At 42.4% G+C, this 27,787-nt stretch overlaps 1 protein-coding gene across 10 annotated transcripts in view; it reads left to right on the top strand.

The window, feature by feature from the left end:
• Window positions 1-27,787, top strand: part of LOC149309128 (junction plakoglobin) — a 67,985-nt gene that overhangs the window by 34,604 nt on the left and 5,594 nt on the right. For 5 of the 10 annotated variants that reach the window (XM_089531844.1, XM_089531848.1, XM_089531849.1 and 2 more), the window contains 11 exons: window positions 12,222-12,463; window positions 14,691-14,944; window positions 15,477-15,715; window positions 18,390-18,591; window positions 19,546-19,690; window positions 21,294-21,397; window positions 21,780-22,118; window positions 22,924-23,079; window positions 23,258-23,377; window positions 24,073-24,223; window positions 26,234-26,355. In XM_089531844.1, the coding sequence (XP_089387970.1) occupies window positions 12,229-12,463; window positions 14,691-14,944; window positions 15,477-15,715; window positions 18,390-18,591; window positions 19,546-19,690; window positions 21,294-21,397; window positions 21,780-22,118; window positions 22,924-23,079; window positions 23,258-23,377; window positions 24,073-24,223; window positions 26,234-26,355 (2,067 nt within the window). In that variant the 5' untranslated portion in view covers window positions 12,222-12,228. The remainder of the gene's footprint in view (window positions 1-12,221; window positions 12,464-14,690; window positions 14,945-15,476; window positions 15,716-18,389; window positions 18,592-19,545; window positions 19,691-21,293; window positions 21,398-21,779; window positions 22,119-22,923; window positions 23,080-23,257; window positions 23,378-24,072; window positions 24,224-26,233; window positions 26,356-27,787) is intronic. The other 5 variants (XM_089531845.1, XM_089531847.1, XM_089531852.1 and 2 more) reach the window with 2 other exon arrangements.

The following is a 27,787-nucleotide window of genomic DNA, read 5'->3' as shown; positions in this document are numbered from 1 at the left end:
CTGCTAAATATGTATGTTTTCTGGCAGGATATACCTAGCAACTAGATCAGTCTTTCCCAATCCAGTCTCTTTGGATGTGATGGAATCTACCTCCCACAATCTCAAACAGCATAGTTATGCTGGAGGGAACTGGGTTGCAGAAAAGTGAACTAGTAACAGAGCTGAAGTGAGTCATCGTAAACTAGGAACAAAGTCACATGCTGCAAGCACAAGAATTAGAAACTTAAAGACTTTTAAATGGCAGGATTTCCAGAATTCTGTTAAAGCTGCTATGTTCCATACTAATCCAGATTTGATGACATAGTTTATAGGCATACAGATAATTTATGCTTCAGTCAGGCAGTGATGGAAATTGCGGACACTCCTTCCATGGTATGCTGCTTTTGTTTGGCCAGCTTGCAATGGCTACCTTCTTTGAGAGAGAGAGGGAGAAAGAGAAAGAGTGTGTGAGAGAAAACAATAGATTGCTTGCAGCTTCCAGTCACATGTTGTTATGTTGTCCTAGCTCAGTGTGGTGCCTGAAAAGGGAGCAGCGAAGCCCTGCAGGCCTTTTGGTTCTCTCCAGAAATGGGAGGGGATGTTCTGTTTGTGCATAACAATGGGTAACTTTCCCCCTTCCCACATCTAGCCCCTGTCCATGTCTTACTACTCAGATTTGGCTTTGGTGCAGCAAGATTTAATATCTATGGTCTGTCTGCCTTATCTATCTATCCGGATGTCTCCACATGGCCTGAATAGATGAATGTGTGCTATTTATGTGGATTTACAACTTCTCCCTAGATTGATTTTTTAAAATAAATAAATAAATAAATAAATAAATAAATAAATAAATAAATATTTGCTTTCTGATCTAGACAATGCTTTCCACTTTGGGAAACCTTTGTCACCTTAGCATATATCCCATCTCCCAGTGAGGAACATGATAGTTAGCAGCCTCTGCCTGTTACATAACCTCTCCAATAATCTTAAAGGCGTTTTAACTGAGTTTGAGAGAATGTGACTTATTTCTTGACAAGGCATTTGTTCTGGAAGACCTTCAGTGACTTCATAAACACACCACTCCATAACTAATAAAGTATGGCTTTTAAACAGTAATGTGTGTAGAACTATAATTATAGGTTAAGACGGCTCATAATAAAAGTAAATTGTTTTAGTTATTGTTTGACTTTTTGGTCCATGATTTTAAAGTGTGTGTGTGTGTGTGTGTGTGTGTGAGAGAGAGAGAGAGAGAGAGAGAGAGAGAGAGAGAGAGGAGTAGCAGCACAGATGTTCTCTGTGACTGTGAGATGCTCTTTTATGTTCACTAAAGCACCGGTTTTACCCACTAGGAGCAAAGTATGTGTCTTCTCCAGTCAGGTAACAATCCTTTGGTTTTGCTTGGCAGGGACTACTGCCAGCAGCTGCTTCCACAGCATGGTTTGGGAATTCTGCAAGTGATGCATCTCCGAAAAATTTCACAGATTGAGTTTCTGTTACCCAGAATGCTTGGGGATGAAAAAGTGTTTTGGATTTTGGATTTTTTTAAAAAAATAGAATATTTGCATATACATAATGAGAAATCTGGGTGATGACATCTAAGTCTAAACATAAAATTCATTTATGTTTCATATATACCGTATACACATAGCCTGAAGGTAATTTTATACAATATTTTTGATAATTTTCTGCATGAAACACAGCTTCTGCCTTGCAAATGAACGATCAGAAGTGTCTCAGCCAGTGCCTTGAAGTCTCATGTCAGCACTTTAAAAGTTTTGGAATTCAAAGTGTTTCATATTTTCAGATAAGAGGTACAGAACTTTTTGAGAACATTCCTTGACATTCTGTGTTGATGTTGTTTCCTTAGCAATGTAAACTTCTAGATATTTACCAACCTTTGAAAAGGAAGACTAGGAAAATCTTCCCATAAATTCTCACTTCTGTTCCCAGTGAGAAAACCTGAGAGGCTTGTGAGATGTCAGAGTTATTCTACTCTGCATTCTGGTGACTAGCTAAGTTAGGCCAAAAACAGTTGGTCCTAAAGGGGTGGCGCTGCGGCCCCAATGGCCTGGAGCAAAAAGTGTGTAAATGCTGTGCCGCCGAAACACTGCCCCACATCTCTTTGGGTGGGCAGTGTGATGCCGGCTTAGGGGCGGAATCGGGGCATGCAGCGGGTAGACACCATGCCCCAACTCCACCCTGGAGCTGACTCTTATTTGCCAGTCTGTACCAGCAGTTAGTTTCAACCAGTTTGGTGGGTATTGTGTGTCTGTCTGGATGCTGTTGAACTGTATCTTCCAGCAGCCCTAGGCAGCATACTATATACCAAGGAGTCTTGGGAGTCATGGCTGAAAGTCGAAAGGACCTTGTAATGTCCACCTATGGAAAATGAAGTTCTTCAGGACCAAAATGAAAGACCTAAAATTCTGGAAAACATTGACTTTGGATGTCGAGATGGTGTCCATGTGGAAGAATGAAGAGAAGGAAGGATGTTTGTCAAATGTGTAAATCTAAGATGAATAGGCAGTTGCAAAGGTAGCAGGAATCAGTTTTTATCAGTGTACCTCCAGTGGGCTGCGCTGGTGCATCAAAGCCTTCACAACCTGTAAAAAAAAAAAATCTTCTCTCAAGTGATTTCACCCAGCCCTCCAAAAGGGCTCAAAACTTCTGCAAAGCAGTAGTTTTGGTCCCCCAACTCCCCATCCCTTTAGATATCTTACAAATGTGTCAGACACTTCCCAAAAATCAGCTAAAATTGAAATAAGAAGTGGGTTTCAGTTTTGGGTGCTTTTTCAGCTGATAGGGATGGGGTCTGCCATATTTCTAAGTGGTTTTGAGCCATCAGGCAGGCAAAAAATTGACTGGGTTTTGTTTTTAAAAGGAGGTATGGGGGATGGGAGAGGGCCTCAGGATCTGTAGAGTGTGTCATCTCCCAAGAAAGAGACTCCACCACTCTCCGAGGGAGTGTGTTCCATAGTCGAACAGCTCTTACTGTCAGGAAGTTCTTCCTCTTGTTTAGGTTGAATCCCTTTTCCTGTAGCTTGCATCCATTGTTCCGGGTCCTGTTCACTGGAGCAGCAGAAAACAAGTTTGCTCCATCCTCAGTATGACACCCCTTTAAATACTGAAACAGGGCTATCATACCACCTTTTAATTTCCTCTTCTCCAGGGTAAACATACCCAGCTCCTTAAGTCGCTCCTGATATAAGGCATGGTTTCCAGACCCTTCACCATTTTGGTCGTCCTCCTCTGGACATGCTCCAATTTCTCAGCATCCTTTTTGAATTATGGTGTCCAGAAGTGGACACAGTATTCCAGAGGCCTGACCAAAGCAGAATAGTGTGGCACTATTACTTCCCTTGATCTAGTCCAGGGGTTCCCAACCTTTTTGACTTATGGTGCTGTGAGGGCTCCATGGAGCAGAGGCTACGAACTATTGATCTAGACACTGTACTTCAACAGAAGAGTGTCACATGGCTTGTGGGATGATGGTGTATGCCAATGCCATGCAAAGAGTTAGTGTGATATGGAGGTTAGAGTGTTGGATTGGGCAATAGATCTCCATTCAGCTATGACATTTGCAGTGTCCTCAGTCCCATCATTCAGTCTCATCATTCAGACTCAGCCTATCTTACCTCTTAGGGTTGTTGTGGGGGTCCAAATGGGGAGGAGGACCTCCATAGAGCAAAAGCCAGATTAAATGCAATAAATCAGTCAATAAAACAAAATACAAATAGAACCTTGTTGCAGATGTTCTTACACATCGGATGGCAAATATTTGTGCAAACAAGGCTTTGCAGGTGCTGCTTATGGGGAGGGTCAAGGATCTTTGCAGAGCCCTAAACCCTCTGTTCTAGTCACTGCACATCTAAATCGTGGAACCATGTGGCAACAGTAAGAGCTGTTTCTGAATGTCATTACCTCATTGCCTCCAGTCATATCTTATTAGTCTTTGAGGGCTAGAAGCCTGCTCTTCTTTTAAAGAGAAAGAGAATATTATGTATTATGGTAGTCTCTCCTTGTAGCAATAGCAAGTACATTTCTATACTGCTTATCAGTGAACTAAGCACTACCTAACCAGTTTACAATGTGTAAACTAATTGCCCCCAACAAGCTGGGTACTCATTTTAGCAACCTACAGAAGGATGCCAGGCTGAGTGGATCTTGGAGCCCTTGGGATAAAACTCACAAGTTGGTAGCTTGCAGTATAGGCATTTAACCACTACACCACCAGGACGCTCTTATCTGCCGTGGATATGTCTCAAGACTTCCAGTGGACCCCTGAAACTGGGGATAGTACTGACCTGTAAACCCATAATGTTTTCACACCATGATTGACTGTGGCTAACTGAAACTGTGGAGAGCAAAACCACAGATAGGGGGGTTTGTGTTACTGTTTTCACACTGTGGCTCACCACAGGTAACTGAATCAATGGAAAGTGAAACTGGGGCTATGGGTGGACAGTCAGAATTGACTAAGATGCCAGGGGGAGGAGGGATGAGAAGGCCCTGAAGAGGAAGCTCCTGTAGATTTTGACTCAGCTTTATAATTCTCTCCTACTGATGGAGTAAAAGGGTTACTGACAGTTCTTTAAATGGAACATGGTGTAGTGGTTTAAGCATTGGACTACAACTCTGGAGACCAGGGTTTGAGTCCTAGCTCAACCATGTAAACCCACCAGGTAACCTTGGCCAAGTCACACTTTTTCAGCCTCAGGGGAAGGCAGTGACAAACCCCTCTGAAGAAACCTGTGAAGAAAATCCCATGGTAGGTTCGCTTTAGGGTCTCCATAAATTGGAAATGACTTGAAGGCACACAGCAACTGTCAGCAAGGCTGACTTTAGTCTTTGGGTGAAAGCTAGTATCGTGTTGCAGGAAGTTTTGCTAGCTGGCCTGACATACTGTGGGAAGGTAATCTTTGAGGTGCTTGTTTTCTGTCTCAAGTTAGATGCCGTCACCTCTCCGTACTGTCTCTTCTCTGTCTGGATTTGTGATTCAGCTGCCCTTGCAGGAGACGTGGGGGTGGAGGTGGAGGAGGAGGAAGGAAGGAAGGAAGCTGGAATGTGTCTCTACAGAGTGAGAGCAAATTCTCTGTTCAGCTGTTTCAGCATGTCCATAAAAGGAAACTCCCTAGTTTTAAGTCAGCTGTGGGAGTTGTCTCTTATTCCCCTCTCCCAAACACACACACAACCTCCAGCTCCAGTCACTGAACTGGTTAATCGGGCCCATTGGAATTCATAGAGACAAGAACAATGCAATTCCAACATGGTTCTGAAATCAGCTCTCCCCACCCTGTAGAAAGGAGGTTGGCTGCATCTCAAAGTTTGGACCTGAACAAGGAGTGAAAATCCAGCTTAGTTGCCTTCCCCTCCACCTTTTCCTCGCATGGCCTTGAAAAAAAAGTGCTTTGCGTTTGTTTTTGTTAAAACCCAGCAGTCCACACATTCATGCCTCTTTAGCCTTTAGTTCTCTTATGTTCCTGAACTTTTTGGCAGAGCCAATGAGGCACCATCAGGACAAACTAGTTTTGTTATAGTGTAAGCTTAATTTGGCCCTAACTTGCATCAGCACTTTCAGAGGTATTAAGTGGATTGCCAGAGGCTGCGGTATAGTTTAATATTATAGGGAAACTAAAGATAATAGGAATATAGCCTGCATCCCAAACCTATTTTATCTGTTCACAGTATGGAACTGTAGGTAAAGGTGTGATTACCTGGCTGGATGAGATCAGAAATCAATCTGATGTAGCATTCTGTCTCAGTAGTTTTGAACTTGTTTTTTCCTTTTCTTTTTGAAATCCCTTTGGGATTGCTGTTGATCATGCTTCTTGTTTTTAAATCTATTGATGAAAATACAAAAGATGGGTTTCATTCACAATTAAGAGTAGTTCTGGTTTCTTAAATCATAAGCAGAAATATACATGCAAGTCATTATAATTATTTATTATTATGGTTTTTTTATCTGGGCATTCCTTCCTCAGTGCTCAGGGTGATCTATGTGGCTCTTTCCCCCTTCTTCCTCTCAACAAATCTGTTAAATAGGTTAGTTGTTCTTTCAAGTATCAGTCCAGTTCTCTAACTATTGTGAAACTACATTTGCCAAATCAGAATTGTTTCCCTGCTGCCTAACTGGTACATTTTTCATAAGTGGGAAGGGAGCTGGTTTCTTTTTCACTTAGGAAATAAGTGAAATGGCCAGCCTAAGTGAACAGATGTGTATAGGTCAGGAGGCCAGTGAATAATTTTTAGTGATTTTTGTGAATTTATTCCAAGACTATTCAGTATAGTTCCCTTTAAGAGCTTCACATCAATGCCTGTTTACAATATTTAAAACGTAATTGACTTAATAATTGCTTAAACAGCTATGATTTAATGAAAACGATCTATAAAGATCCATAAAAATACTTGGGAATTGTCAGTGCATCAAAAGCGTTATCAAGGCTGAGCCAAAACTGGGCATGTCTGTTGTAATTCCTTTCTTGAAATACTTTACAGTATTGCAGCATTGCTCATCCCATTTTGTCAAGTCTTGTTGCGTTCTTGTTTGTGTTTTGAATGCTAGGTGCAGGTAGATGTTAAAAATAGCTGTACTCACAGCCCCTTTGAAAGGACAGAAACATCAGAAAGAATTGGCTGACTTTTGATAAAAGGCAATAAATCTGAGTTACTGTATGTCAGGTAGGTTTGAAGGGTTTGAATAGGGAGCTTATGGATGAAATTGATAAACTTCTTTAAAAGAGGGTGTTTTTTTAACCAGCTAAGTTGTGACATGTTAGAATCTGTTCCTGAATCTGGTAGATGTGCAATTCATGTAATAAACTGGTTTAAGATGCATGGATTCTAGCCGTATTTTATAGCTCTTTTTATTTTATAAACTGATCAGATTTCTTTCTTTCTGCCTCTCCCTCTCCCTGAATCTCTTTTTTACAAAATTGCTTAGAAGCTTAAAGCTTGTCCCTACAACAGTATTAATCTGTACTCAGTGCACATTTTGGGAGAGTGGAACACCCAGAAGTATAGGTTTCTGCATATCTCTTTGCCAGCGGCTCATTCATTATGGAGCAGATCCAGTTGGTTAACTAGCTGCCATATGGTTCCAGTAAAGAGAAAGGAGAGAATTACCTGCGGTAACAGAACATAACTTTTTATGTTGTTGTTTTTTTAAAAAGCATGTGTCAGAGAACTGTCCCAATCCTAACAGAGCACCAGTTCTCTTTTTTCCTTTTTGTGTGTGATGTGATCATCACCATGTTAAAGGTAGGTGAGAAGCAGCTTCCATTATTAGGGTGTGGTGGTTTTAACCATGTTCGCATAATTACCTGGAGGGGAAAGGAATAGGTTTGCTGACTTGATTAAAACAGCCCCACCCCATATCAGAGCCTCTTAACACTTGGGCACACACAGATCATTGTGTGGTTTTGGGCCACATAATTCAGCATGGCAATAGCAACTGGATCACAAAGGAAATTTGCAAATTGGGCTTTGGAGCTGGACTGGCTGTGGGTTCTAGTTGTGTCAGAAGACTGTTCGTGTTAGGCCTAAAAGAAGCAATCTAACAGTGCATCTCAGGAGGGGTGTCACGGGGGGGTGGGGTGGACTGCACCCAGTGACACGTCAGAGGGGAGTGAAAACTCAGTGGTATAGTTACTCACTGTCCTTCCCAAGACAGCCACCCCCCTCCACTAGCCAGGGCATCTTCTGCCATCCACCGGTGGGGGTGGGCTGCTGTTTCCATCTACCAGCCCATTTGGGTCTGGCAAGTCTGATGGCTGGGTCAGTTAAGGGAGTTGCTCGCTGACAGTGGTGGCAGCTGCTGATACTGACTACTTCTGCAAATGGAAAGGAGTTCATGGCCACCCCTGTTGCCATCACTTCCCTTTTTGACTCCCTTCCACTTGAAGTCAAATCAAATTATTGGTTCTGTTAATGATTGATTCTACAGTACCACATTTTAACATCCAAAGTATTTTGTTTTCCAATGCTTTTCATGGAAGAGCTTGGTAAATGGCCCAGAAGTGAGTGGCAAAAAAACTGTCAAGTTGACACAGTGGCCAAGCCTTCTGATCTGTGCACCACAATGACTTGCTTGGCTGCTGGCAAAGGAAACATCAGGCTAATAAGCCATTTTTCAAAGAAATATGTAGTTACTTCACTTTTTGTTCTACCTGCAATTTGGAAGGAGGAACCTGTCTGACAGGCTTCTCTGAGGAAGGAAAAGATGGCAACTTGCTGCTTTTTCTTCCTTGGGTGTGTCCATTTTTTTAATGTTCTCTTCAAGGTGAGGCTCTTTCCTTAATCATAACAATCTAAAGCTTGGACAAGTTACTTTTTTGGACTACACCTTTGAGAGACCTCCATCCCTCCCTACCAGCAGGATCATATACATTGATGGGATGTGAGCTAATGCTGACTGGCCAAGCAAGAGATCTCAGGGTTGTGATGGACAGCTCAATCTCTTTCTCAGCTAGTCAACACTAGATCATATCCCATCAGTATATAAATGAAATTGGTGTGTGTGTGTGTGTCTGTCTGTCTGTCTTGCCCCAGTGTGCATCATTTTACACTTACTTACAATGAATGTGATTTACTCTTTTCCTTTCTCCCAATTTGCTACTCTTGACAAATAAATTTGTCTGTCTGCTCATCCCAACTCCAGATAATTTCTAAATGAATTTAAAGACACTGATCACAATAGAGATCTGTGGTAGACCCAATATTTATATCTCTTAGTTGAAAGGACTGAATATTTAACACCTACTCTCTGCTTCCTCTTCTTGAAACAGTTATCAGTTCTTAAGAGGATATCTTCTCTTTTCTCATGACTGCTGGGACTTTTTCATAGAATCATAGAATTGGAAGAGACCACAATGCCCATCCAGTCAAACCCCTTGCCATTCAGGAATACACTATCGAAACACCCCCAAAAGACAGCCATCCAGCCTCTGTTTAAAGACCTCCAGAGAAGGAGACTCCACCACTCTGTGAGGGAGTGTGTTCCACTGTTGAATACCTCTTACTGTCAGGACATTCCTTCTAATGTTTAGGTGGAATCTCTTTTTCTGTGGCTTGCATTCATTGTTCCATGTCCTATTCTCTGGAGCAGCAGAAAACAAGCTTGTTCCATCCTCAATATGACCCCCCCTTCAAATACTTAAACACGAGGGTTTTTGTGTAAACAAAACAAAATGGGAAAAAAACTGTTTTGGAGACAATGGACAGAATACTGTTGGTGAGTTATGCTTGATTAAACAGCCAGTTACCCAAAGGTTTATTTCCCCCTGGTCTCAGACACCTTCCTCAAGTGTTCAACTGTACCTATGTTCCTGCAGTACTACCAGAAAGACAAACAGTCAGACCTCTACCCTCCTCCCACCAATGTGGATGTTTGGTTTCCTTGCTGTCCCTTGCATTATGCATTATGCATGCCAGCTCTCAGCCAGCTCTTGGTCAGTGTCTACTGTTGGAATAGGCAAGGGATAGTCTGTGGGTCACATCTAGGCCTACAGGACTGTTTCTGTGGCATCCCTGAAAACAGCATTGCTAGCCTGTCATTTCTGCATTTCTCCCATCCCATTTCCTTCCCAAAGGTTGGCCTTCTAATGGGTTCTGTCCAGTCCACTGCTACAGCTCTAGATGGAGGGAAATCTGAATTGCCATAGACCCAAGGAGGACCAAAAACGGAAGGCAGCTGTGCTTATTCCTGTCAACAAACCAGGTCCAGCAATTTTTAGCTTCACCAATCTAATGGGTCTTAATTGCACATTCAAGATCAAATCACCCTCACATATTTTGCCATACATTAGGGCTAGCTTGTAGCAGTAAGTTGCTGCTGAGAAAACCCATTCTTCACTCCAACTACTGTGAGAATTGTAGCTAAGCTGAGAGGCAATTAGGTCATCAGCCCCTCTAGGCTCAGTGCTTTGACCCCATGAGTCCTGGTTCCACTGCATCGCTGAGGGCAAAGCTGGCATCCTCTGAGCTGGTGCTTGGTCAATTTAATATGGTTTCTCTGCCCTTTTTCTCTGCCTTAGGAAAGGGGGCTGGCTCTGAAGCAGGCTTCCAAGCAGATCTCCGGCCAGGCTTGATAATATCTCAGCGGGTGGTGTGTTCTCTCCGTACTTTTCTCGTCTCCCTCGCCCCCACTTGCCCACCCACCTTGGCAGGTGGCAGCAATACATGTTTCTTTCAAAAACAAATCAAATAACCCTGCATCCCAAAATATGCATCCTGAAAGTGGTGTGTGTTTATTTTTAGGCATTCTGAGGATGGCCTAGAAATGAATTTCTTTTCAAAAGTCCTTTTTGTTGTGTTGGCTTTCAAAACCTCATTCTTCCTGCTCTTGGCTGCCTTGAGGTTTTTTTATGCTTTAATATGAAACCACATTTAAAGACTTTTTCATTGGTGCTCCTAATAGCTGCTCCTTTTCCCTGTCCTGAATTAAGAGTGCCTGGTGGATTGGTTTACACCTCTCTCCTCCTAGAAACACCCTTCTGAGTCACTCTCTCATGACAGATAGCTGGTAGTTACAGTGTAATAGTGGCTTCTTTTCCTGAAACTAACTTTATCTTGTTCCAGACTTTCTTTGTGTCACAGTATGAATCGTAGAAGTATAGATTCAGAGAGAGCGAGAGATTTACAACACATGCAGTTGCAATCAGCATGGCAATTCTCCCCCCCCTTCTCTTATTCATTAAAAAACTACTTTTCAGAGGAATGCGAGGGAGTGGGGGAATGGCATTCTCTTGACTTCTGTTAGCACAAAGAATAAAATTGCACTCCCCAAGTCATTTTTAGACCATACTGTCATGACAGTAAGGGCAGGTTAAAATAACCCAGCAGAGTAAAATGAACATTTTATTGTATATTTCGAAGAAGTAGTTGTGTTAGTTTGTTTCAGTATAAAAAGGAGGAAACTATATTGTGTAGGGGTTTTTTTTGTCCCTTTCCATGCATATACCTTTTCCATAGTAATAAAACTAGTAACAGAAAGAAAGAAGACAAGGTCCCTGACCCAGGAGTTTTAAACTAAAGCAGGAGGCAGAATATTTGGATATATTAATAGTTGGTCATCACAAAAGAAGCCACTGAACAGCTTCTAGATACTGAAATAGCATAAAAATAACAAAATGCAAACAGTAGTGTTTAGAATATTTTAAAAGATAAGTATATTTTAAAAAAAGATTCTCTTCATGCAAATGGCAGTGAGTGTGGCTTTTAAAAACTGTCTTACTGTTAATAGAGCAGCAAACATGTGGTCCTCTTTTCTTTTTCTTTGCACAGTGATCAGACTGTGTCTCAGAACATAGGCTGTAAATACTTCAAATAAACCACCAGCCACTTCCAGATAGTTTAAAGAAACTACTTTCACCAACTGGAGCCACTTTTACTTTGGGGGTGCTGCAGCCTGTGGCAGATCCTACACATGGAAAATTGATCCCCAGACCTATAGAATTTGTTGATTGGTGCTTTGTGGAAACATTTTATTCTCAGGACCATCAGTAACGCAATGACAGATCTCAAAAGAGGGGAAGGCAAAATTATGAAAGGTAGAGGTAATCCATTATCGGTTTTGGGCAATCTCTTACGCTAGATAGAGGGTAGCTATATGTGCCATGCCTCGTGGGACTATTGTTAATGTACAATGTGGTAAAAGTATCAAAGAAATTATACCACAGTTGTGGAAAGGGCTGTTCTCCTTGTCTGTAAAGTTAGCATAGCTACCCAGAGCTCTGCAAAAGCTGTGAAATCTTTGTGTGTTTTCATGTTAGTGTTCCTGTTACGTGTTTCAGTTTCAAAGTGTTTAGTCAACCTCATGCAATAGATTAGCAGGATAGAAATGAAGGCAGGAAAATTATTCTTGTTATCAAAGAGGTGGAATTAACTGGAAGAGGAGAGAGTACATGAGCTGAACAGAAAGTGGAATCTGTATGGCCTCGCTTCTTGTATGTGGAGTTCAGAGCTTGACAAAATTATCTTTTGAGCAACATATTTTCCCAGGGAGCTGTAGTGCAAAGGAGTAATTTCTTCCAGGCCCTGGGGAAATTGCTGAAAAGAAACAAACACACCCCAAACTGTCAGTATAGGTGACAAAAAATGGCAGACTCCTTGTAGCAAGGAACAGTATTAAAATCTTATTGAAGCATTCAGGTTTATCCATTAACTAGAACTTGATACTAGGCAGGAATTAACTGTTGGCATGAGTCATGACAGAAATTCTCTAATCAAGTTTGATGTTCTTGCAGAGCAGCCATGGAGGTGGTGAACATGATGGAACAACCCATCAAGGTGACAGAATGGCAGCAGACCTACACTTACGATTCGGGCATCCATTCTGGGCTAAACACCCAGGTTCCTTCTGTCAGCAGCAAGTGCTTGGTGGATGATGATGATCTCTATGGCAAGCAGTACACCATTAAGAAGACCACCACTTATAGCCAGTCTGGAGCAGGGCAAGCTCAGGTTCAGGCTCAGGCTCAGGCTCAAGGTAAATGTTTATTTTAAAAGTACATACTCATTTGTTACACTTAAAATGTGCCATTATTATATAATAGAAACCATGGGGTTGGCAAAGTGTGGACTGCCAGATGTTGGACTACAACTCCCAGCATTCTACACCATTTCCTATACTGGTAATCCAGTAATATCTATAGGACTACACTTTGCCCAGTCCTGATACAGAATAACTTAGGAAGGAGTCATCATGATGTAGTGGTTTGAATGTTGGACTAGAACACTTGGAGACCAGGGTTTAAATTGCCACTTGACAATAAAAACCCATTTGGTGATCTTGGGCAGGTCACAACCTCTCAGCCTCAAAGGAAGGCAAGGACAAACCTCCTCTGAACAAATTCTGTCAAGAAAACGCCATGATCTGTTCACCTTAGGGTCACCATGTGTTAAGAAATAACTTGAAGGTACACAACAACAAGAAAGTCTCTTATCCAGGCTATAACAAAAATTTGACTGTTTAGCTCAGCAAAGCTACTGTTATTGTGAGGTCTTCAGAACATGCCTTTATCTGAAATCCTGTGACACTGCAGTGTTAAATACCACTTTTTCACCATATTTCAGGGATAGGAACCACAAGGTCCTCCAGATGAAAGGCCCAGTAGCCCAAGCCAATTTAGCCAATAGCAAGGAAAGCTGGGATTTAACAGTCTGACAACATCCAGAGGGCTGCACAATTCCTGCTGCAGCCCTGGTGGATCTCCCAATGTGTTTTACAGTACACTTCTGCATTAACAAAAAGAAAACTGAACAAATTTTATTTCGTGGAGTCTGTAAGCAGGTCCTTCTCTTATTTATTTTTCATGTTATGATAAGATCAAACACCAGCAGCAGAATATTTTATCTTCTATTCACATTTTAAACTTGGGGGGAGGGAGGGAAATCGTTTAGTTTAGGAATAGAATTTTCATGAATTGCTGTGGCTACAGAAATAGTTATTGTCTTGCTAGCTGCAGAAAGGATGGTGCAGAGGACAAAATAAGGAAGATGACATTCCTTAAAAGAGCATTCTCCAGCCTTTTGAAACCTGGGCCCACCTTTACTGTGAACGTACATTTGAACACTCTACTTATATTTTTACTGTATTTATTTTATTAATTAACAACATTTATAGCCTGCTTGGTATTTGAAGATCTTGACGGAGGGAGGGAGGATTACAAGCAATGACATCATAAAAACAATTCAGCAAAATCAAAATCGAACCCATAGGCCACTAGACTAAAATTCTAGTCATGAGCACTAGAGTGGGTATGCTTGAATGAATTTAAGTTAGTGCTGAAATGAGACCAGTGAGACTTCTAAGGACAGCGCTTTCCTCCACTGAGCATAGCAGCATAGGGGCTCTCCCTTATACATGAGGCTGCAACTGTGTCCACTGAAATCTGATGCTAAACTGGGAGAGGGGCATTTAAAGCAAGAGTTTTGCTTGGTTGAAATAAATGACTTGCAGTGGTTTGCTGTCAAACCCACCCCCCCAGAAATTTAATGCAAGTGAAATGCTTTAAGGTTTGTTTTTTTCCTGAGTTGCCATTCAAATTCAGTGTTGCAGTTCGGTGCAGAAATTTGGCAGCACATTTTCTAGGGAGGGCTTGGGGAGTCCACGTGCCACCTACATGCTGTTTTGCAGTCTGTCTTTGGAAGTGTCAGAAGGCAGAGAGAGTATAGAAATGATCCTCTGTGAAGGATGATATTACAGGTGACTGACATCACCTGGCATCACAGAAATTTGCAAATTTTGCTAAGTGATATCAACTCTATGTGAAAAGAGCAGGAGACGGAAAGAATCATCCTTTGCCTGCTGAGCTGAAGGAAGAATACAACAGAAACTCAAGAGATTTTGAGTGCTGCAAAGAATGCACTAGCAGAGGCAGCAAACTTATTTCACCACAATTCTTTCTATAGCATCAATGCAGTTTGCTGCAATAATTGAACCACCCCACCCCCAGTCCGTGTGTGTGTCAAGCCTTTCTGCGAGCCATTCCCCATTTCCCATCTCACTTTCATGTTTTTTAATTAAGCAGCTTTGTGTTACAACTGCCTAATCGGGCTAGCTAATTAACTCCTGCCTTATCTCTTTGCTCACATGCTAAGTCTTTTGCACCTTGTGGAGCTGAAGCAGTTTCATGAACCTCCCAATGTGGCTTATGGAAATCCTGGTTGGGACTTCCTCTGTGCTAATCCTGTCTTACCTACCTCCTTTGCAGCAGAGTTGGAGTCTCAGCTTGCTATGACCCGTGCCCAGCGAATCCGAGCCGCCATGTACCCAGAAACGGTGGAGGACCGATCCCTTCTCATCACCACCCAAGTTGAGGGACAGCAGACGAACGTACAGCGGTTGGCTGAACCCTCTCAGATGCTCAAGTCGGCCATCGTGCACCTCATTAACTATCAGGATGATGCCGAATTGGCCACTCGTGCCATCCCTGAGCTCACCAAACTCCTCAATGATGAGGATCCGGTAAGACGGTGCATTTGAACTGTTGCAAGAAGTCTATATGATCAACTAGAACTAGGCTCTATAGCGCAACATAGCCCTGAAAGTAATCCTATGTTATGTATTCTGTGATGGCATGGAACTGCATGGAACTTGCAGAATGTGGCACTGGCCACAGAGACAGTATTTCAGCCTTCTTCACATTACTTCCTTTTCTCAGATGAAGTGCTTAGCTCATGTGGTTGTAAGGATATGCTTGGATATCCATCCAAGCCTGGAATAGCAATAGCAGCTTCAGTGAATTTCAACTTATGTAGCTTTTGACCCTTCCATATGCCTCACAGAAGGGCATTGAATCATGCAGCGTAGAGGAAAACACGTTAACATGTGTGACCATTACAGACTATGAAATTTGGCTGCTCCTTGGGCAAAATCTGTCTAAAGTATATGAGTAAATTTAGTTACCAATTGAAAGGTACAAAGAGGAAGCATAATAAAGCAGGGTGCTCTGTCTGTGCCATCTTAGTCAACTGCCAGTAACCTTTATTCTTTCCAGGTGGTGGTCAGCAAAGCTGCTATGATTGTAAACCAGCTCTCCAAGAAGGAGGCATCACGCCGTGCTCTAATGCAGTCACCTCAGATTGTGGCCGCTGTGGTTCGCACCATGCAGAATACCAGTGACTTAGATACAGCTCGCTGCACCACCAGCATCCTCCATAACCTTTCCCACCATCGTGAGGGGCTGCTCTCCATCTTTAAGTCTGGTGGTATCCCAGCTCTTGTGCGCATGCTCAGGTAATCCTGCAGCCCTTAGCATAGCTCAGCTTTTATCAGTTGCAGTTTTTCCTGTGTGTGCAGAACAAAAACTGTCCTTTTCCCTGCCTCCTTCTCTGATTTGATTTTCCTGCTTGCATTGTGCCAGCTCCAGTCTGGATGAGAACCCAGTTCAGTTCTTACTTGTGTGCCTTTTCTTTAACACATTGCTATACCTAGCCTCCTCAAGCCATATTTAGGCTGGTGCAAAACAATACACAGTTATTTAAAACAATAACATCACATAGACATAATACAAGTTCAGAACCATCACTAGGTATTGCTTTCTGTAGCCAGCAATTGGATTAAGATGGTTGGTGCCCTGGAACAGTTCCAAAAACAGGGGGGCTCTTTGCACCATATAGGTGAGCCACTTTAACAGTGGTAATGTAGAAAAGAGATAAATAAGCAAAATATACATGGCACAGCAACTGAGACAGCAGCCCAAAATCTTCATGCATGAACCCTTTTTCAGACCTGCAGCTTGAATGAGTCTAACTGCCTGACCCCATACACTTGTTACTCAAGTCACACACAAAATCTAGAGAGTAAGGGAATAAGCATCGAGAGGTCTGGGAAGCAACTGAGGAATTAGAGAAAGCAAGATACACCTTTTCCCTTCAGCACCGAGGCCCCTAGCCAGTGAGGGGCCTGGAGCAATTGCACCAATTGCATCATTGGGTCCTGGATGTGAAGACCAACCAAGAGAAAACTTTAAGGGTTTGTAAAACCTCCCAAATGTTCCCAGGTGACATCAGCCATAGTTGCCATCATCTATATGAGGGCTTTCAAATCTGAGCAATATATGGGACACTTACTCAGGCTGCTAACAATTGCATTCAGGTTGTTTGGGTTGTGATTGAATAGTTTAATTTGTCCCAAGGCTCAGCCTGACATTGGTGTTCACTTTCATTGTTTCTGTGCCCATAGAGAGTGCTGTTCCCCTACCAGTGAATTATTGCAAGTAATTCTTATACCCCTGGGATCACACCACACAGTATTCAGGACACAGGGCACTTCAACCTTTTGTACCTCTCAAAATTAAGCATATGACCTATTCTGGATGCTGGGTTGGGTTGCCTCTGAGCTGCCCAATGATTGTTAGTTGGTAGTGCTTGAAGATTTTCACTTCTTCTTCATGGTTTCTGTGAATCACACAATTTGGTTTTCCTGCACCTGCACAGAGCATATTTGGAACCTTCTAGAGCTATTATAAGCGCTCCTGTTCTGGAAATTGTGTCTATTCATTTGCCATGGAAATCTTCCTAGGCACTTCAGCTGCAGCGGCACCTTGCCAACTGCAAGCCCACACCCAACTGGCACAAAATGGAGCTGAGTAGCAGCTGCCTTAATATGGAGGCGCTGGCTTTGTTTTTGGAAATGCATGTCTCAGCGTGCCATAGCCAAGCCTTGCTTGGTTTCCCTGACACTTTCCTTGTAATTGATAAGTCCTGTAAATTCCAAATATCCCCCCCCCCTTTCCTATTTGCATGCCCCATTTTACCCACCCCCATGCAAAGACACACTGCCAGTGGCTGCCCCACAATAAAGTTTGGTAGTTTGCCACACACACACACACACAAAAATTAACAGCCACCACTTCACTTATAGCTTTGGCTTTGGTTCCCATATTTGGGGAAATATGAGATATAAATAAAATAAAAATAAAGAAATAAAGAAATTATAAACATTTGAAAGGAATGAACTGTAGCTTAAGCAGCAGGGCAAGTACTAGATATACAGAAAGATACAAGCTCAGGGATCCTAGTGTCTGGCAGAGTAGAGATAGAAATAGGTTAGAATTCAGGACTAAACAACATGTTGCTCTTCTGGCTTTTTAAAGTACAAGTCTCATAAGGTGCAACTAGAACAGCCAATGGACAGGAACTGTGGAAGTCGTAGGCCAGATCATCAAGAGAGTGGCGTGAGATGTACACATTGGTGAGGTGGAGCCTCACTCTCACTTCTTATAAGGGAGCTGTATACTTTGGTGATGCAGCAGTTGGCACATAGCAACTTCCCAGATTTGGTTCTTGAATCTATTTTTTAAAAAAGCATCTTGGCTACTAGACCTGGGAAAGTCCTTTCTCTGACTGGGGGTTGTTACCACCAGCCTGTCAACATAGACCTTACTGGACTAGATGAACCTTCATTCATACCTACTCTGTATAAGGTAGTATCCAAACTCTTTAGGGCATCCTTCAGTTAAGATACATAAAACAGTTATTTCTTCCAGACTGCACCATCCTTAGTTGTGTGGGCTTGAGAATTGAAGACAGAGTGGATAATAGTAATGTATTCAATTGTTTTTCGTTGTAGTTTCAAATTTTACTATAATTTATACAGTGGTCCCTTGGTATCTTCTGAAGTATGGTTCCAGGATGCTTAGGGGATACCAAAATCCAGAATGCTCAAGTCCCATTATATACAATGGCAGAGTAAAATGGTGCCCTTATATAATGGCAAAATCAAGGTTTGCCTATTGTAATATTATAAGTATTTTCAAATTGTGGATCCTTGAATCCATGGATAAAAAAATCCGTGGATAAGTAAGGTTGACTGTATTTATCTGGGGAACAGGAGGATTGCTATGTGCCTTGAAATAACAGAAATTCTTTCTCTTGCCCCATTTTTCTCCCGCTGCTTCTGTACCTAGTTCTCCTGTGGAGTCAGTCTTGTTTTATGCCATCACCACCCTTCACAATCTGTTGCTATACCAGGAAGGGGCCAAGATGGCTGTGCGCCTGGCTGATGGGCTGCAGAAAATGGTCCCCCTGCTGACCAAGAATAATCCAAAGTTCCTTGCCATCACCACTGACTGCCTGCAGCTTCTTGCTTATGGGAACCAGGAAAGCAAGGTAAGGAAAAGGGAAGTCACACTAAGTAACTAGAAGACTTCATTTGTTGTGGGGTTGTGAGTGACTTATTATTATTATTATTATTATTATTATTATTATTATTTCCCACCTCTCCCTGTAGATTGAGGCAGGATTACAATATGATCTGAGGAAGCTGTTGAGTGAGCAAATGTAGTGGATGGGGTTGCAGAGAAAGGAGAGATTATTGAGTTGGATCCAGACTCAATCATTCTTAGAATAGGCTCAGTGAATCCTGTGGGCTATATTAGTTATTACTAACTTTCCCATTGATTTCAGTGAGTGTGCTATAATCATGACTTTATTATAGCACCTGGGGATCCACAATAATTCTGTTCCTAAGCAGCCTCATCAAGGCTTCCTTCCATTTTTTTTTCTTCCTTTAAAAAGACAAGAGATGATATTCTGCAATACATTTAAAAAGCAGTTGTCAGTATTTTATGACTGTAGCAGGAAAAGCAAGCAAAAAGTAGACCCCTGCCAAAAGCCTTCACAAATTAAAATGTTTTTACCCTTTTCTTTTTGCTAATGTGGCAGTGTAATTTAAACCAACCTGGACTATCCAATACAGCAGAGGCAGGAAATGTGCAGCTCCCCAGATGGACTGCAACCCCCAACATTCCTGTCCAGCGGCTGTACTGTTTAGGGTTGCGGGAGGGCTCCACAGTTCTACCTTTGCTTTATTAGTTGCATTTATATCCTGAGGTTATACCAGTGAACAAAAAGGGGATGGCATTCATGGCCACCTCCCCATTTATTCTTACAAAACATAGCAGTCATACTGAGAGAGGAAGTAGCAGGCCCAAAACACTAAATGAATTTCATGAGTCAGTGGAGTTGGGACCTGGAGTTTTCAAGTTCCAACCCAGCACTCTGGGTTTCAGGATACTCACAGAGTCTAGATCAACTGTTTGTGATATGTTTTTGCTTTTTCAGCTCATTATCTTGGCCAATGGAGGCCCACAAGCTCTTGTTCAGATTATGCGGAGTTATACATATGAGAAGCTGCTGTGGACAACCAGCCGTGTCCTCAAGGTCCTATCTGTCTGTCCCAGCAACAAACCAGCCATTGTGGAAGCCGGTGAGTGGCTGCTGTGAGAGAACCCCCTGGTTAGTGTGACAGGGTCCTTTGCCCGCCATTGTCACCTTTTCATTTTGCCTTGGTGTCTTAAGACAATCATTTACAACATCAGCTGAAGACCTTTCCATCCCATGGCAATCAGTTCTTTTCATGAGGTTTGCAAAGAATAAACTTTCTTGATCTCTACATGAAAGTTTATTCAGAACAACAAACAGGGTACAAGAAATGAGGGCAATATATCAGTGTGTCTGTGCCATGAAGGGAAGAGTGTATTTAAATGGCAGTGACAGTGGGTGTGCTAGCTGGGGGGTTCTGGAAGTTGTAATCCAAAATAATTTTTGCAGTTTCTAATAAATGGTTATATCCACCTCTTTTATGAAAACGTCAGAACAAGGAGCATGTGTTTCCCAGAGATATCTTATCCAGGAACTAGTCAAATATGTACCTTCTTAGCTTCACTATTGTTGTAGGATTAGAATAGATGAGCTGCTGCCCAGCTACAGTAGGACATTGATATAATCACACTAATACCTATGTGTCTTTTTTCTGGAGCACCGCACTGTTGGATTGTTGTGCCATGTAGATCTCCAGAAGGCCACAGCAACAATGCTGGAACCACCATACTGACCACTAGAAGTGATGATGGATCATTTTTAAGCATCCCACTAGTTGTTGATGGTTTGGTTGGTTGTTTCAGGTTGTGGAACATCCTAATACAGCATGGAAGAGCCCCACAAGGAGTTATCTTTTCAAATGTCTTTTACAGCCAAGAAGCAAATTTTTATGGCTGGAAACCATAAACCTTTGGGTGGTTGCTGGGAATTCCAAAAGTCACATGCAATTCTCACCCCTGATTTAAAGATTCGCTTTTTTAATGTTAGTATGTAAATAAATAAATAAATAAATAAAATTAAAAGCATGGAAATATATTAATTGGAAATGTGTTGACATGCAAAATCCTAATAAGTGTTATCATTTAACATCTCTAACATGCAATAACTTGCTTTATTGCTTTAAGCTTTGCAAGATGCTGGTTGCAAAGTTATACTAAAAGTATTCAGCTATTTCCTGATAGAGATGCCAGAATTGAATTCTAGAAAAATTAAATTCCAGTTATATGGTGGTAGTGCCAGCATGTGTAGCGGTTTGAATGTTGGACAAGGCCATGGAAACCTGCTGGGTGATCTTGGACAAGTCACACTCTCTCAGATTGAGAGGAAGGCAAACACAAACCCCCTCTGAACAAATCTTGCCAAGAAAATCCTGTGATTTTCCTGCCTTAGGGTCTGTATAAGAAATTACTTGAAGGCATCCAACAATAAGTGGTAGCTTGCCATTATCTGAACCAGCTTCCATAACCAGTTGCCTTGCAGATTTTTTGGAATACAACTCCAGTCCTCCCCATCCACCAAGGTCATGCTAGCTAAGCATGATAAAAGTAGTAGTCCCACGTATGTGGCAGCCACCATGCTGGAGAAGGCTGGTCTGCTCTGAATGTAACCTTCAATCTTTTCACCACTGTCCTTTTTGTCTCTTCAAGTCGTGCAAAGCAAAATGATAACTCTGCATTTATCTTGTGCTTCTCCTCCTCCCCCACTGGCAGGTGGTATGCAAGCCCTGGGAAAACACCTGACCAGTGCCAGTCCTAGGCTTGTGCAGAACTGCCTTTGGACTCTGAGGAACCTCTCAGATGTGGCCACAAAGCAGGTAAGCAATATTCTTTTCCCAAGAAGCCATTTATTTGAATGTTGATCACTGCCTAATATAGTTGTATATACTCACTGCAGACCCTGATCAGCAATCTGTTTTAGGCAGGACTGCTAGAAAATGGGATTGAGCATGAAGATCGGCAGTAATGCAAGGATCCATTCCCTTTACAAAGTTATAGTGCTGGCAAATCCTGATGTTGATTTTTCCCTTAGCCTTCTCTTTGTTTCTGGATTAGCTGCTGGAGGCTGGTTGGTGTCCCTCTGAGGTCATACTTGTTCCAAGGCCTTTCAACTGATAACATCCCCCCCTTTATCTTTGGCTTCTGATTTGTAGAGTTGCTAATAGACATCTCATGAACTCTCTGCCCCATCCCCTACAGGAGGGTCTTGATGGTGTCTTGAAGATCCTGGTTAACCAGCTGAGCTCAGATGATATCAACGTGCTGACCTGTGCCACTGGCACCCTCTCCAACCTGACCTGCAACAACAGCAAGAACAAAACCCTAGTGACCCAGTCAAATGGGGTAGAGGCCCTGATACACACCATACTCCGGGCAGGAGACAAAGAAGATATCACTGAGCCAGCGGTCTGTGCTCTGAGGCACCTAACCAGCCGACACCCTGAGGCTGAGATGGCCCAGAACTCTGTGCGGATCAATTATGGCATCCCTGCCATTGTTAAGCTTCTCAATCAGCCCAATCAGTGGCCGTTGATCAAGGTATGGGTGTAGAGGGGCAGTGGCTGAGCATTTATGTGTTCCACATAATGCAGTCTGGAGTGTGTGTTTGGAGAAGAGTGTTGAGTAAATGGCAACTGTGGAGGCAGGCTACATATGTACTTGGCACCTGTGTTGTGATGTGATATGATGATGTGGCTCTGTTCATGAGCTACAAACTAGAACATTTCCAGTTCAAGCCATAGTCTGGCTGTGGAAGTTGATAGAGACAAGCCATCCTCTTTTTTCTTTGTTTAGTTTTCCAGCTTTGTACCTTTAATATGGGGATGAATAATAATACCAGCCAACCTTATATCCTGTTGTAAAGAATATTACTTAGACTAGGGATGGAGAGCACTAGACCTTCTTGATGTTTTAGCCTACAATTCCCTTGACTCAACAATGCCAACGGTAAGGGATTATGGGGAAGGCCAAAGGTCCCCCATCCCAGCTTCAGTAGATATTTTGAACACTTAAAGTGTAGGTGGTAATATTTATAAGAATGATACCAACAAGAGATGGGGTGCCTAAGTGGAGTTAGAGAACTGGCTTTTTCATTAGAAGTGTGTAAGAAAGTGTGAGAGGGAATGGGGTAGAGAGAATTGTTTTTGTTAGTCAGTGAGAACTGGACTTTCTGGGGAGCTCTTCTATTGTGACCCTGATTCAGAGCAAAGGAGCCTGGGTTGCATTGGTCTATTGCTCCTTCCTTGCTACAATCAAATAGCAGAACACCTACCACCATCTTCAAGTGGCTTAGCTTTGCAGCAGTGTTTTGAACTTGCACCTTTCTTGTCCTTCCTGCTTACAGGCTACCATCGGCCTCATCCGTAACCTGGCCTTGTGCCCCGCCAACCATGCCCCCTTGCAGGAAGCTGCTGTCATCCCACGCCTGGTCCAACTTTTGGTGAAGGCTCATCAAGATGCCCAGCGTCATGCAGCAGCTGGCACACAGCAACCATACACGGTGAGAAGACAGGAGAATATGGGTGGAAGCTACCTTTGATGGATGACTTCTGCTTTGAGACTTAGGAACTCTGAACATTTAGTCATCCTGGGTGTAACTTTGAATTGGCTGCTTTGTGGGATGTGGGATCCAGGCAGGACTGCCAGTTAGGTCTCTAATGGCTCTCTTGCTAATTCAGGATGGAGTGAAGATGGAAGAGATAGTGGAAGGCTGTACGGGCGCACTGCACATTTTAGCTCGCGACCCCATGAATCGAATGGAAATCTTCCGCCTAAACACCATTCCACTCTTTGTGCAGGTGAGAGCATCTAAATGGATTGGGAGTGGGAAGAAATGAATGTGGGTAGAAACTGGTGCTTTGATTCTTATGGAGTTAATGGGGTGTACAGGACTAGGCTTGGAGCAGAGATCTTGATTCAAATCCCCTTTTTATTACAAAGCCTGCTGGATAACCCTGGACCAGTCACCATTTCAGCTCAGTTTAATGCAGCTTAACAATTGTGATGTTAAAATGTGGTACCATTTCCATATATCATTGTAAGGACAGCAAAATATAGATGTGATGGATATCACAATGGGAAGCAAGGCCAGGGCCTGGAAAAGTTAGAGGAGTTGGGAATTACAGCTCCAGAAATCCTCAGCTAGCTTAGCCAGTGTCCCCAAAAATCTTATTTTTTCAAAGCTCTAAATAGGGCAGATCCTTGGGTAGCTTTGTCAGTCTGCTAATGACTTTGCTTGTCTTCCCACAACACTTCTGTCTCTTGGTTTGCATTCATTCTTGGTAAGCACTGCCATATTGTATTCATGTTATGTTTATCAACCACTGACAACAGTACGTAAAACAAGTCTTTGTAGTCTCTGCCAGCAGGCTTAATATCAAGTATAAATGCTCTGTGTGAAGAAGGAATGGGAGAAAGGAGGTGAGGCAAATGGAATGAAGTGGAAACATTCCATAGCTTATTTTCCCTTTCGTTTGCTTTTTCCCAATCTCAGCTTCTATATTCTCCAGTGGAGAACATCCAGCGTGTAGCCGCAGGTGTGCTCTGTGAGTTGGCCCAGGATAAAGAGGCAGCTGATGCCATTGACGCAGAGGGTGCCTCTGCCCCACTGATGGAGCTTCTGCACTCCAGGAATGAAGGCACAGGTACAGTCATGGATACATGTGAATGCTCCTTCACACCCTTTCACTCCACATACAGCCATCTTCTGCTGTCTGAATGTTCTACATTCCCATGGTACAAGGGTGGGAGACCTTTGGCCACCCAGATGTTACTGTTGCCTATACTGAGTGGGTTTTACCAGATTTGTAGATCAAAATAGTTTGAGGGCCAGTGGTATCCCTTTTCTGACATAGTAACTTGATGAGATCTGCATCAAAAAACTTGTGTGTTTCACGTAGCAATGTCTCCTATTGCTAGCCCCCACTCCACCCCCAGCCAGTTTACTTTCCAACATGGTCATTTCTGGATTGTTGGGAGTCAGCTGATCACTGGTATTGCATCCAGTTATTTTCCTTTAGCTGGGTGTGCTGCGACAGACACCAGCAGGAATCTGAGAAGTCCCGGTACATCTCTTCAGATAACATCCTTGCACCTAAAGGAAACTAGCTGCCTGCATTACTGATCCCTTTGCTCTCCAGCAACTAGAAAATAGCCATTTGGGGGGTGGGATTGGTCATTGCATGGTCAGAATAGAATTCTGACCTATTCAGTGATGGTAAAAGGGAGTTGCAATGTCATAAGGCAGACTTGCAAAACTGTGTACCAGCCTAGCCTAATTATCTAGTACTGACAAACCTAGATAACAAATATTGAAAAAGTATTTAAATGTGTGAGCATAACCAGCGGGGGAAGTGCAAGACTGCACATGGCTAACTGAAGTAAAGTCATGCCAACTGTTTTCGGAGAAAGGGAGCTGGAAAAGATTGATTGTATTTGTACTCTTCAGTAAGATGGGAAAGAGATTGGTTAGAAGAAAGATGCTGTGTTTTTCCTAGTTAAATGTTCAAGTTGGAGAGAAGTACCTAGTTTAGATTTTCAGTGGATGTTTAATTAAATAGTATTCAGTAATTTTGTTGGAGACAGAAAGTAGATGAGATTTGCTGACTTTGTTCAGTTAGCCATCTTTACTGCAACAAAGGATTCAGAAGTTATAGAAGAATAACATGGATGATCTCAGAAACGGGAATAATAGAAATTTATGACACTAAATAGTACAGAGTGTGAAGTCATACGTTTTGAAGACAAGCAGTTGGATTTATTGATCAAAAAGATAGATGAGATAAATATCTAAAAAGATATTCCCCATCACCACTCCCTTCTCCTTTTGTGTCGTGTCTTTTAGATTGTAAGCCTGAGGGCAGGGAACCGTCTGACTAAAAAATTTATGTACAGCGCTGTGTAAACTTACAGCGCTTTATAAATAAAGGTTAATAATAATAATAATGAGGGAAGAGATCTTGGGGCTACTTGCAAGAGGAGTTTGAACTGAATTTTAACCTGTTGGCTCCATAATAATAAATACAGTTTTTGAATGCACTTCTGATAAGTATAAAGAAGGGTAAATGTGGTACCCTTGCAGTGGTGGAACTCAAGACTGAAACAGAACAAAGGAAAGTGACGAAGGGGCAGTTCACACAGCCTGCAGAGTTGAGTGGTAAAGCTTTTGCTGCAATCACTGAGGAAAGTGGAGAGGAACTGTGAAGTTTGCATAGTTTAATATTTGTCTTATGTGATGTGGGGAAACTTGCTTACAGAAAAATAGAGCGCCCTGAAGAGAGCAGTATGGTGAACCTTTATTTCAGAAGATTAGTTTTCTGTGTACAGAGGTGTCCCCTCTCTCCTTCTCTCTCTCTCTCTCTATCTTCCCTTCAGTGAGCTTTCAAACACAACCACTCTCATCCCCTAAAATTGTACAGTCTAGGAAAGGCTTTACCATAGAGTAAACTGGCTCAGAAAATAATTGCAGGTACAGAGATCAGAAATAATGAGCTGAGATTTATAGCCTCTGCTCTTTTACAGATAAGGAAACCAAAGCAATTGAGTCCAAAACAAATACCTGAAGGTGGAAAAAACATGGCGGACAGTTGCAACATATGGTGGTTGACAGTAGTGGGAGGAGGGAGTTCTTAAAGGGTCTCTTGTTCTTTCTCCAGCCACATACGCAGCAGCTGTGCTGTTCCGCATTTCTGAAGACAAGAACCCTGACTATCGGAAACGTGTCTCTGTGGAACTTACCAACTCACTCTTCAAACACGACCCTGCTGCTTGGGAAGCTGTGAGTGTCGGGAAATGGGAGCATGTTGATAGTCTATGTCTCTCTTTCTCAGTTGTTTGAAAAATTAATATTCCTTTAAGAATTTAGGTGAAATTGATGAGTGGTTTTAAAATAACAAAGTGTTCAAAGTAACACCTAGACCAGTTGACAGTAGTGCTCCATTTTTAAAACAAAACAAACCTATTCCTCCCCAGTGAGTTTCAGACACAAAACTTGGAAGCATCTTGGAAGTCAAGCATTTGGGTTTGAATGGCTTCAATGTGAATCTTCATTTCAGTTCTGAGTGGGGTACTTCCCCAGGGTACCTGCACCCTCACTTTTACAGGCTGATTGCAGAGAAGGAAGATGAATTGTGGGGAAGGACAGGAAACCATGGCTGGTCTTCACTACACATGAGAAGTGGGGTTGAACAGACATGGGCGCTCTTTCCCTCTTCAATCCTGCCCACCCCCATCTCTGGAAAGCAGGGAAGCCAAGAAGCCTTCTTGGTGACTTAGCAGAAGTTCTTTACATCAAGTGAGGAATGGGCACACAGGCACCCTTTGCCTCTTCAATCCTTCTCCATACTCCCCACCTCTGGTGACTTGGTAAAAACAGGCAGGGAGCTCTCAACAGTCTGTACAGAGAGAAGCTTTTTAAAAAAGCACCAACTCCTCTGTTATCTCCAGCAGCCTTTTGCAATGCCTCGGAGGAAAAATGGCAGCAATGGTGTCCCTTTAGAATTTCTTTAGTGTTTCACTGCCACAGCAGAGAAGTGACCTCTCTCCACATATTAGATTCAGAAAAAGGAGGAGTGAAGACAGGAGAAAGCAACATTAACAACCTAAGATATGCGGACAGCATCATAATATTAGCAGAAGACATTCAGGAATTTGAACAGTTAATAAGGAAGGTCAAAGATGAAAGTGCAAAGGTAGGTCTGATGCTGAACATAAAGAAATAAAAAATAATGACCACAGAAGAAATACATAAATTCAATCTAGACAACGAGGAAATTGAAATAGTCAAAGAATTTCCATATCTAGGATCAAACATTGACCAAAATGGAGACTGCAGTCAAGAAATAAGAAGACTAGGAATGAGAAGAGCAACTATGAAAGAACTGGAAGAGATATTGAAGAGCAAAGACATACAACTGAGCACTAAAATCAGAATCATTCAGGCCATTGTATTTCCAGTTACCATGTATGGATGTTAGAGCTGGACAGTGAAGGAAGCAGACAGAAAGAAAACTCATTTGAAATGTGGTGCTGGAGAAGAGTACTTAGATACCAAGAAAACAAACAAATGGCTTCTTGAACAGATCAGACCAGGGCTCTCCTTGGAAGCTAAGACAATCAAATTGAGACTTTTGTACTTGGGCCACATAATGAGAAGGCACAAATCACTAGAAAAAGCAATAATGCTAGGTAAGGTAGAGGGTTGAAGAAAG

Source organism: Sceloporus occidentalis, unplaced genomic scaffold (assembly GCF_023333645.1).
Source record: "Sceloporus occidentalis isolate IW3139 unplaced genomic scaffold, rSceOcc1.0.p SCAF_7, whole genome shotgun sequence".
NCBI lineage: Eukaryota > Metazoa > Chordata > Lepidosauria > Squamata > Phrynosomatidae > Sceloporus > Sceloporus occidentalis.
The sequence above is the reverse complement of the archived record's forward strand: the minus strand, read 5'-3'. Positions and strand labels throughout refer to the sequence as shown.